At 46.9% G+C, this 11,596-nt stretch overlaps 2 protein-coding genes across 3 annotated transcripts; both read left to right on the top strand.

Moving 5' to 3' along the window:
• The first annotated feature begins 2,408 nt into the window (after positions 1-2,408).
• Positions 2,409-7,264, top strand: LOC123448368 (protein IQ-DOMAIN 31-like). 2 transcript variants are annotated; one of them, XM_045125224.1, is made up of 7 exons: positions 2,409-2,593; positions 3,001-3,133; positions 3,267-3,557; positions 3,805-4,008; positions 4,877-4,933; positions 5,110-6,175; positions 6,791-7,264. In XM_045125224.1, the coding sequence occupies exons 2-7, from the start codon at positions 3,044-3,046 to the stop codon at positions 6,820-6,822; spliced, it is 1,740 nt and encodes a 579-aa protein (XP_044981159.1). In that variant the 5' UTR covers positions 2,409-2,593; positions 3,001-3,043; the 3' UTR covers positions 6,823-7,264. The 2 variants fall into 2 exon arrangements, with proteins under 2 accessions (XP_044981159.1, XP_044981152.1); XM_045125217.1 differs by having other exon boundaries at positions 3,264-3,557.
• A 1,176-nt stretch (positions 7,265-8,440) lies between these two features.
• LOC123448379 (mitochondrial outer membrane protein porin 2-like) lies at positions 8,441-11,588 on the top strand. The gene is made up of 6 exons (XM_045125238.1): positions 8,441-8,620; positions 8,726-8,793; positions 10,041-10,151; positions 10,281-10,376; positions 10,554-10,762; positions 11,039-11,588. Exons 1-6 carry the CDS (start codon positions 8,533-8,535, stop codon positions 11,337-11,339), a joined length of 873 nt encoding a protein of 290 aa, XP_044981173.1. The 5' UTR covers positions 8,441-8,532; the 3' UTR covers positions 11,340-11,588.
• Positions 11,589-11,596: the final 8 nt, after the last annotated feature.

Here is an 11,596-nt window from a genome sequence, read left to right as displayed (position 1 = left end):
AGGCCAGGGTGGCCCAGGGTCGACGGGAGGAGGCGACGCATACGGGTATAATTTTTACAGCGAATCGTTTTTTCCTTTTGCGTTGCAGATAAATGATGGAGCGCGGGTTGAATAACATAAATTATCGGGATTTTTTTATAAAAATATCATGGTGAGTTTTCCGACGGAAGCAATAGCCGCTATATATCTCCCCTAATAATAAAGCGCGGTTCGCTTCTGTCGTCCGTCGTCTACGTCGTTGCCGTTTTTGCAAAAGAGTCCGTGTATTTCTAAGAATTTAACCCACACTCCTGTTTTAAGTTAAAAAACGTTCCGTTTTTTATGTAAACCCCTCTGGCAATTACCATTCGGCTCGCTCAGTACCGGGCACCTGGACAGATACAAAGAAATGGTGAGATCGAATAACAGAGGAAGCGCGGGGGAGGGGAATGAGGAGGCGGTAGGATGCCTACCTCGGCGACGAGGTACTCTAGGACGGTGGCGAGCCAGACGGGGGCTTCGCCGCCGATGCGCTCCGCGTACTTGCCGGCCTTGAGGTACCTGCGATGCAGCCGACGGGGAATAGCAGGCCGCACATAGACGATCGGGACCGGTACATCACTCTGCCCGCGGGCTTTTCCTTGCCCCTCTTGCTGTCGTCGGATATTTCCATCTTCGGATTCGCGGTGCAGAGTGAGCGGGCTGGTGATGTGGTCGCCGGAGAGACGGTCGGGATCTGCGAGAAGGTGGAGAACGGTTGGCGTTTGAGAGCGGCGCGCGGGGGAGGAAATGAGCTAGGTTTCCCCCCGCCCCGCACGCATTTGGTTTTGCACTCCTGATCGGCACGCTGGACCGTCGGATGAAATCCGACGACACAGGCGAAACTCTAGCTCGCCTACCGGGCGTTTGGGAGGGAGTGGGCCGACAGAGCGAGCCGGCGCCCCAGACCGGGAGCCACGCGGGAGTGGGCTCGGGCGCTGGGTGACTCGGCCGGTTTCGGCCGAGACTGCCCTGGCCGTTTTTTCTTTTACATGTCCTGTTTTTGTCCAGTTTGTTTTGGGCAGATTTTCATATAGTTTTTCTATTCAAATTAATCCAACGGATTTTTGTATAGAAAAATAAAAAAGTGACATAAATAAAAGCTTATGAAAAGTGAAGTTCATGAATTTTCTATTCATGTTTTTCCGCTGCAAATATAATAATTGTGCTCTTTTTTTGATGATAATTAAATTTTAAAAGCATATTAAAGTGATTATTGAAATAAATATTTAGGAGGCGCAACGCGCAGTGACGCAGCCGAATCAACACAGCAGTGCACGATGAAGAGGCTGTCGCCGTTCCAGGCGATGTAAGGAAACAGCGGGATGTAGTGCAGCGGTCCGAGGCGGACATGATCCGCGACGAGGGGAAGGTTCCGACGGCGGAGGGCTGGATCCGGTTGATGACGGCGAGGTGCACGCGAGCGGCGGTGTGTAGCGGTCCGAGGCGGACACATAAGGGCGTCATGTTGAAAAAAAGATGTGAATAGTGCGAGTTTTTTCCGATGCAACGCACGGGCTTTTTTGCTAGTATATATATATATATATAAGGTCTTATATTTAAGAACGGAGGGAGTAGTATTTAAGATGGAGGATGTACTTGATTGAAAGCACATGCGGATTTTGCTATCATGGCGATGGAGGTCAATGGCCGACTCCCCGCAAAAACGAACAAAGGAAAAGATTCCCCAGGGCATCTAAGCCGTCGTCGTCCTTAATCCACAACCGTGATATCCGTTTAAGGCGTTAATCACCGCACATGCCGCGAGGCCCCACCCCCCGACGCCCGCTTAATAATCAACTCACGTCGCACTCGCTACTTCGGCCACCACACGACCCACGCAGCGGCGCCGACTGACGCGTGGCCCACCGCCACTCCCGTCGCTCAGCCGGTCAGGAGGGGGCTGGACCGCTAGCCGGTGAGAAAAAGAAAGGCGAGGCCGGCCACCTTTCTCCGCGGAAAAGGGCGACGGACCACGGCGGGAGATACCCCGACCCCGCTGACCGGTGGCCCCGCGGTAGACACCGGCCCCACCCCGCCCGTCCTCCTTTTCACCGCGCGGCGCGATTCAAAACTGACCGCACGCACGCACGCACGCTCCTGCCTTCCCCCACACCGGCGTGCCGACGCCAGGCACGGGACCCACCCAGCCCGGTCCCGCAGGTCATCGGGCTGAGTCACACACGGGGGCCCACATGTCACCGAGACGTGGTGGTTCCGCTGGAGGAGGTGGGTCCCGCGTTTCACTGGCTCACTCTCACTCGCTCACTCGCTCACACTCTTTTTTTTTTCTTTTCCTTTCTTCCCTCTTGTATTTCATTTTTCTTTTCTATCCGCTGCTCTTTTTCTTTTCTTTTCTTGCTGTCGCCGTCACCTCACCTCGCTGCTGCTGCTGCTGCTACTACACTACCAGCCAGCCAGCCAGCGCCAGAGCCAGTGCCAGTGCCCAACTCCTTGGCCTCCTCTCCCTGGAATGAATGGAGGCGTAGCGTAGGGTGGCGTCCGAGGCAGACATACAGTCAGGAGAGCGGGAGCTAGGGTTCTTCTGCCTGCGCCGCCTTCTCCTCCTCCTCCGGTGAGTGACCCAGCCGCCGCTCCCCAGATCCGTCTGCCCGCCCCCGCCCCCGCCCCCTAGATCTGCGCTGCTTGCGGCTCCAGGGCGGGACTGCTTCGAGCGTTTTTCTCGGCCGGGCCCGAGGCCTCCGGCGCTGCATTCGTGGGTGGGGTGGAGTTCCCCGCGGACTGTTCCAGCCGCGGATCTCCCCGCCCCCTTACCCTTTCCGTGCCTCCTTTGATCCGTTTCTGTTTATCTTTTTTTTTTCTTTTTTGAAATTATCAGTTGCCGTGGTTGCTTTCGCTGCGACAGTGCTCATGATCTTTGGGGGTTTGGGTGGATGCCGCGGTTTCTGGAAGTTTTTCTCTGCTTGGCAATTGCCCGCGGTGTAGATCTGCGCACTCACGTGTCCGGCGGTTCCGCTGCAGGGTCCTCAACCTCCGGCGCGCGGCGGGCTTGGAGGCGGCTCCGATGGGGAAGTCCCCGGCCAAGTGGCTCAAGTCCGTGCTCTTCGGGAAGAAGACCTCCAGGTCTGCCTCCGCCAAGGCCAAAGATTTATCGGTATGTCAATACTTGGAGGTCAAAATTGATTTTTTCCGAGGATTCCACGGAATTGCCTGCTATGTGATTGCAACTAGAGAGCAGAGATCTGCTGGCTGCAAATGATGCTTTTGTTGTTTCCCATGTGTAGAAGGCCGGGAGCAACAGAGGGTATGTGGCTGTCGGAAAGGAGCCGGGGTTCTCGGAGAGTTCCCCGGTGATCTCCGAGCCGGTGCTCGTTACCCCGCGCAACAATGACGCCGTGCCGGAGGTTGGGAAGGGCGAGAATTCCAGCTCGCAAGGCGAGGCGGTTGTGCAGCACGAAGTGAACCATGATTTGGATAAGCAGAGCACTGGCGGGTCTGATGTGCTGTCCAATGATCCGGAGAGGTTGAAGGAAGAACAAGCAGCCGTCAAGGCCCAAGCTGCCTTCCGTGGTTACCTGGTAATGCTTATCTTTGATGTTGAAAAAATTCTTGTGTTAAAATGATCAGAAAAAGGGCAATAATTTTTGTCATACCTCTGATTATTCATGATTTAATAGTGTTCCTATTCATTTGGATTCCTGTGCACACAGTTCACACTCTTAATGATCTTATTAAGCTGCCATGAAAGAATTTCTTGCCATAGCCACTTGGTCTGTTTCTGTTTTGCTTTACAACCATGCTAATTTTAGCCTCACATTGGTCCAGGCACGTCGTGCTTTCCGTGCATTGAAAGGAATCATACGACTTCAGGCACTGATTCGTGGCCATCTTGTAAGGAGGCAAGCTGCTTCAACTCTCCGTGCTACATGGTTGCTTGTGAAGTTCCAAGCTATTGTTCGTGGTAGAAATGTCAGACTTTCTAGTGATGCAATTCAATTCAGTTGGAAGCTTGCCGAGCAGACGTCTGTGGTAAATTCCTTGTTCATTCTAGTTCATTCAATACCCGGTATACTATTCATCATGAGAGCAAATGAGTGCTCCTTTTTATTTGTATAACTTTATAATCTTATTGAACATGGATGTTCATGATTTTATTAGTGTTTTATGTGCGGAACACATAATGTGAGATATGGTTAAACTAAAAAAAAAAGTTTTCAACCTTTCATTAAGACCATGAAAACAATACAATGTCACTTGTGTACTTAACAGACAGATTGTCATGATTATCCTTCAAGTGTCATAAGGCTTTTGCAACTGGTTTGCATACAAATGTTAAATTCACCTCATCGGCTTATCATTGTAGTTCAAGTGTCTCTTTAATATGTTAACTATACCTTATTATTGTAGTTCAATTGGAAAAATGATTTCAGTTTTTTTCACATTAGATATCTATATACTAAAGACAATATGGTTGAGGGTTAACTTGCATACTATTCAGTTGTAACCGGACTAAGGGACTTTGTTATGCTTCTTATCAGAACCAAAACAAGAGCTCTTTGTTGCTATTGCATTGAAGATAAAGCTATATATCTGTACATTGAACATTAGGATCACTAGGACAAAGCTATTCAGATGACACGGATGTTTCTATATACTTTTAAATGACTGCCCTTTTGGTTCAGTTTAACCAAACAATAACACTACAATGCCAATTGTGAACATTGTGGTCAGGTTCTTGGATCTTTTAAATGCTTTCATTTTTGTTTGTACGTAAGGTTGAGCAAACTGAAAATATTTGCATGTCTTTCCGCTAAAAAACAATATTTGGTATCTTTACAAAATTCTAAATATACAATTCTTGTCTTTCCGCTAAAAAACTATCCTTGCCTTTTCTCAGGGTGCTAAACCAGATGCATGGAGGGAAAGGTTTGCTTCAAACGCATTTGCTCGTAAGGTATACATGTTCAACATCTACAGTAGTTATTTGAGGGATGGATATATACAAAACAAATTATCCTGACCTGTTGTCTGGTTTTTGTGCTCGGTCATTGACCAAACACATGCCATCCTCCCATCTAGTTATTTTGCTGTCTTTCTGCAAATTAACCTTTTTCTTTGTATATGTTGCAGCTTCTGGCTTCACCGATTCTGGTAGAGGCTCTTCACTTTCAGTATGATGAGAGGGATCCCAATTCAGCCTTCAACTGGTTAGAGAGATGGACCATATGTCGTGTCTGGAAACCCATTTACCAGACGAAGAGAAGTGCTATTGCTGATGCCAAACCTCAGACAAAGAGGGCCAGCTATGCGATGGAAACAGAATCAGGGAAATTAAAACGCAATGCTCGGAAGAGTTCTGCAATGTCAGTTGAGTCCGCCCCTCAAACAAACATGCCATTGGAAACTGAAAAACCAAGAAGGAACCCAAGGAAGTTCACTAGCACTCCTGCTGATTCAGTGCCTGATAGCCAGTTAACTGAACTTGAGAAGGTTAAGCGTAGCCTTCGGAAGGTAACTAATTCCATGGCCGAAGCCTCAAAGGTATCTAGTCCTGCAACTGATACCCCTGACTACCCAGAGGTCCAATGTGAGAAACCACAACGTACTGCACAGGAAGTTCCAGTTTATCCTGAGATTCAAGAACCTCACCATGATGATCTGTTGGAAAATGCAAAGGTTGATATCTTTGTACCTGATTACACACCTGAAGTGGAGGTTACTCCATACGCAGTCACCACTGAAGAAAAAGTTGATGAGCCAACTGTTGTTGCTACAGCAGTTGAAGTTATGCCTCTGCAAGACATTGACAATGAAGAAAATGCTTTGGTGAATGATGCGGAGCAGAGATCCAGAGAAGAACCTCTATCTGCCGAAAGCCTGAAAGGTGGTAACAGGAGGTCTTCGTTCTCAACGAAGCCAGAGTACCCAGAGAACGGTGGCTCGAAAAACTCTCCAGCTGTGCCCAGCTACATGGCTGCAACAAAATCTGCAAAGGCGAAGCTGCGTGGACAGATATCACCCAGACTTAGCGCTGATTCAACAGAAAAAACTGTCTACACACGCCGCCATTCCCTCCCTTCCCCTGCCAATGGTAAGCAGAATTCGCACTCGCCGCGTACACAAAGGCCAATCCATCCTGGTACTAAAGAGGCAGCGAAAGTCGACAAGTCTATGCTGTCATCAAGAGACGCAGCCGGTAAGTAGTAGAGGATCTGTGGATAATACTCATGTTTACATTAGTAACATTATTTCATGCCTTATCAAACTTTCTTATCTTTAGTATGCATAATATGTTTTTGCCTACTTCAAAGATGATATGTTTACATTAGTAACACTGTTTCATGCCTTGTCAGACTTCTTATCTTCAGTATGCATAATATGTTTTTGCTACTTCAAAGATAATTAGGTTGTTGGAAGAAGCCAAATTATTGTTATATGCATCATATTCTCTTGTCTTTGTTTGCTATAAAATATTGTGACAAACTGTTCCATGCCCAAATTTTGTATGAAATTCATATCCTTTTTATTTGATTCTACAAAAGCAATCAGATAATTGACTAGTATTATCTTTATTTAGTTCCCACTATAGTAAGCAGATAAACCAACTGAGCTGTTCCCTAAGATCACTCGGAGCGAATAGCATGTGAGCCAGTTTTCTGAATCGGGTCAAGGTTCCAAAGAATAATCATCAAATCCCATATTTATTCTTTGTGCTGCATTTAAATGGTGTTTGCTACAGATGGCTGGATTGTGTATCGCATTTGCCACTTGAGCTCAACTTGCCTTGTCCTAACACTAAATCCCTGTGCAGAGAGACCGATGAAAGCCGAATGGAGACGGTGAAGACGCGGATCCTCCATTCCATTTGAGTAGTGCGGCGACGGACGTTTGGATGGACGGCAGTTTGCTCCTCTGATTGTTTTGCTTCTGATGTAAAAATGTCCTCTCTAGTCTGCTGCCGCGACAACAACGGACCGGCTTAATTTGTTGTTGGTGTTGCCTACCTCTACCTGGTGCCGAGTTGGAGAGTTATTTTTATAGGGTTTTGCGACGGTCCTGCTGCCTGTCTTGTATAGCTGAAGTTTGTTCCGCAGTTTGTTTTGGTTCGCCTTTGAAATACCGTGCCTTGTTAAGTGAGATGGAGAGACAGACAGAGATGCTGATGCTAGCGAGTACCTGGGCTGTTTGCTTGGTTGGTTGGTTTATTATCCCTGATGCGTTTTCTTAGCTGACAGTGAGTGTGATCCATGACATAATTTGGTTATCAATCTCCTTCTGTTTCCCAGCTGCTTTTTCTTGTCACTGTTGATTTTCTTGTCATACCTGTGAGTGTGATGTTACCTCAGGATTAATATTTCCTTGTCACCGTCATTAGCTGTGAAATCTTCTGTGAAACAACTTTTTTGAGGGAGAGCAGAATGTCCAGCCTCGTTAGCCTGAACATTGTGTATGCAGTTTAGCCCTATTATGATGGGAAAAGATTTGTAGCACCTGGGTGCTCCACATCCCTATATGAACACTATGTTTAAAAAAATACCGGGTAATTTAAAAAAAAACTCGCGGGTTTTGGGATATGAAACCTGGGTGTCTAATCTACTTCCGTGTGAAATTTTGTGAAAAAATACAAGGAAACTCATCCTTGGCAAAAAAGACAATTTTTCTATGTATGAAAAAAAAACGGTTTGGAAGGATTTAGTTCCCACTTCATTTTCTTCGTCCTGGATGCATTTCCTGGTATTTTTCTATGATGTGAGTAGCTTGGGTGCCCAAGTTTGAGATCCCAAGATTTCAGTTATTTTTTGAAATTTCCTGATATCTTTTGAATTTAGTTGTCGTATAGGGGGGTGGAGCACCCATATGCTCCAGTGTATTTCCCCTATTATGATCGTGTTTTCTCGGTTATGTCCCACACGAAAATCACCGCCCTAAAACAACCTTGTTTGGGAAGAAAGGGGAGTACTAAGGAGGCATCGAGGCGAGTGTAGTGAGGCCTGAGCACGCCCGTAAGTCCTCGGCCATGGACGAGCCATAGCCAGTGAAGATGAGTTCGAACTTGGAAGGTTGATGATTCACGGTGCAGATTCGTCATGGGAAGTCCGTTGGTGTGGGATGGCGTCGCCAACACGAAAATGGCCCCAATCGACTGACCCAAAACGATCATCTTTCTGCCCAAGAAACGGAGGAGAATGGACACCGCTGCAGGCTGCAGCCTTCACCAACCACCCGCATCTTCTTCTCAGAACACGAGGCGTTTTTTTTCTTCTAAAAAAAACAAAAACAAAACACGAGGCTCATCGCATCGCATCAGTCATCCGCGTACGGCGGCTTCATCTTTTTCTTGAAGAGAAAGAAGGTCGCCAGCGATAATCTCGACCCGCCCCGCGGCAGATCAGGGCCGTCCATCTAAGCCCCACGGGGCGCGGCGATAAAACCAGAGCCCTCCGTCCCATTCATCCCTCCCTCCCTCCCACACGGTCTCCGCCTCCCAAATCGCATTCCTCTCCTCGCCGCGGAACCCCCCGCCGACGCCGCCGCCGCCGTCCTCCTCTCGCCATGGACGCCCCCAAGCCCACCCCGGCCGCCGCTCCCGCCGGCGCCGCCGGCCCGGGGCTCTACGCCGACATCGGCAAGAAGGCCAGAGGTAAGGACGCCTTGCCCTCTTCCCCACAGCCGCGCCCTCGATTCGGTGGCTTCGGTGATTGTTCGCCTCGCTGACGCTTGTTTTCTCCTCGGCTGGGATCTGCAGATCTCCTCAACAGGGACTACACCACGGGCCAGAAGTTCACCTTTACCACCACCGCCGCCAACGGAGCCGTGAGTGCCTCCCTCCCCCCGTTCCTTCCCGCTCCCATGCTACAGCTTGTACTGTTACTCGTCTTGCTTCTATTAGAGTTTGGTTGCGGCGGCGCTTAGGAGGATAGTGGGTTAGGGTTTAGGGTCGACTCGGGAGTGGTTTGGTTTTGCTTCAGTCCATGTTGGTGAATGGTTCCTGTAGCCAGTCCCCTGTCGAAGATTCGTTGTCGACATGTGGTGCGATTGGTATCGGATTTGCCTGTTTGTGTCTTGTTATTGTGACATTATTATTGTGTGGGTTTTGGGTTTGGTGTGCTGCAGCTCTTCTGATTCGTGGCTGTAAGAGGGGTTTGTTACTTAGCGTGTCAGGTTCCGCTTCAGGTTTTGTTGTTTACAGTGGATTGGATTGTCCGACACTATGCTTGCAGTGTTTGGAGGTTAGTGTATTTTTTAGCTGTTTACAACGACATTTTTGCAGTTCGAAATGAACTGCAGAAATCTCTTATATCAGTGCACAGAGGTAGTGGCAGATGAATTCTGTTCCATCATTGCTTGGTTGGTATTACCAATATCAGTTGGTTTTCAACCCTGTGGGTTTGCTCACATGGAAGTGCCATGATTGTTGTAGTACCCGCATGACTTATCTAGGAAGTTTTTTTTATTGGATTTGCATGTAATTTCAGTTTCTGTATATCTGATGAAGTTCTTGTGATGTGCCGTTGGTTCCTGTTGTATTTGATTTGATACATTCAGCAATAACTTGGTCTTGAGTTGAAATAGTGTATCTATTGCTCCATACAATTTTATTTGCTTGGGCTAGAAGCTATATACTTGTTGAATTTTACCAACCAGTATCCAGTGAATTTATTTATAGCATTTGTAGATTAAAATGTTCTGTGTTATTGGTTCTACCCTTCTTGGTGTGCTTGATAATGGGTCACTGACTATGTTGTTTAACGATTATAAAATCCTGATGGGGACTGAACTAAGATGCTTTCAGTTATGTTTTCGTGTTGGCACACCTAGCATGATCTAATCAAGAGAATTAATTATGTTATTGTATTTTATTATTTGTGAATCACTCTCTTGAATAAATAAATGAACTTACTGTATTATTGCCATGGTGTGTTAAGTTATGGTCATTTTTGTTTTCTCAATAGTTATGGCTGCAAACGCAAAATTTCTTTGTCAATGTTTCTAAACAAATATGTAGTGCTGTGTGTCAAAACCTTTCAGTGTTGTACTAACTCTCGTTTTCATCTTTCTAGACAATTACTAGTTCAAGCACAAAGAAAAATGAAGCTATCTTGAGCGACCTCCAGACCCAGGTGAAGATTAAGAATTTCACAGTGGATGTGAAAGCAACTTCAGACTCAAGTGTGAGTTCTTTTCGTCTCCCTTTGTACTTGTCACTCGCCTAATACAATGTCTTCCATTGATGTTTACATCTCCTGAAATCGGAGGCCCCAGTTACTATATCAGTTACATTAGTTTTTCCCTTTTACCAGGTTGTAACTACAATCACTATTCCTGAGCTGTGCAAACCAGGTTTGAAGGGAGTTCTTTCTCTTCCTTTCCCCTATCAGAAGTCTACCCCTGGGAAGGTATTATCACCTTTTACTTTTGTATCAGAGTGTTGAACTATCTTTCTGATCTCCTCTTAGTGTGCATATGAATTCTTGCTAACTATGGCTGCAAACATTGCTTTTGTATTACCAATTCTCACTTTTGTAGCTTGATTGATAAATATTTAGAATTAATCTGAATTCTCGTGGTCTCAGGCTGAACTCCAATACTTGCATCCCCATCTTGGCATCAACGGCAGTGTTGGCCTGAATCCAAACCCTCTTGTTAACATTTCTGGTGTAATTGGGACTAAGGCTCTTGCTTTTGGTCTTGATGTTGCATTTGATACTGCCTCTGGGGACTTCACCAAGTACAATGCTGGAATGAGCCATACTAACCAAGATCTTACTGCTTCGTTGATGCTGTAAGTTGTTTCTTCCAGTGTTTTGGTGTACTGTTAGCTTTGCTAGATCTGTGGTTGTTTGATTTCTGATCTTAACATGTCGTTTACATTCTACAATTCCCAATTGCCCTTACCAGTCTTTATTGTTAGCTTCTGAATCCGATTATTTTATTGCCAAAGGAGGGTCAAAGTGCACCTGTTTCTGTCTTTGCATGATCTTCTGCATGATGCAACGCCAATTTGGCCTATAGAGTATTCGTAAATGTGGTACTTATGGTATTTAATCATCAAATTCAGGAACAACAAGGGAAACACCCTGGCTGCTTCCTACTACCACCAGGTGCAGCTCACCACTGCTGTGGGAGCAGAGATCGCTCACAGCTTCTCGAGCAACGAGAACACCATCACCGTGGGGACGCAGCACGAGCTGGACCCCCTGACCACCCTTAAGGGGCGCTACAACAACTTTGGCATCGCAAGTGCGCTCATCCAGCACGCGTGGAGGCCCAAGTCTGTCATCACCTTCTCCACCGAGGTTGATACCAAGGCCGTTGAGAAGAGCCCCAAGTTCGGGCTGGCCCTGTCACTCAAGCCCTGATGTGGGATTTGCGGGTGCATTAGGATGCTAGCATTTTGGTACCATCAGCTCTTGGTCCAGTGAACAAAGCTTGGACGGACGGAACTTGTAATGCCCAACTTTGGTGATGCGACAAACTTATCTGTCGTTTTTAGCCTGCTACCCGAGGGGTTTCTACCCAGTTGATATGTGCTACTGGCCGTTATGCACGAGCGTATGTGTTTGCTTTATTGCGATGTCGTGAAATCTGAATGCCACTTGGATGTGATATGTGTTTG

This window comes from Hordeum vulgare, chromosome 1H (assembly GCF_904849725.1).
Source record: "Hordeum vulgare subsp. vulgare chromosome 1H, MorexV3_pseudomolecules_assembly, whole genome shotgun sequence".
NCBI lineage: Eukaryota > Viridiplantae > Streptophyta > Magnoliopsida > Poales > Poaceae > Hordeum > Hordeum vulgare.
This window is presented reverse-complemented; position numbering and strand designations above follow the sequence as displayed.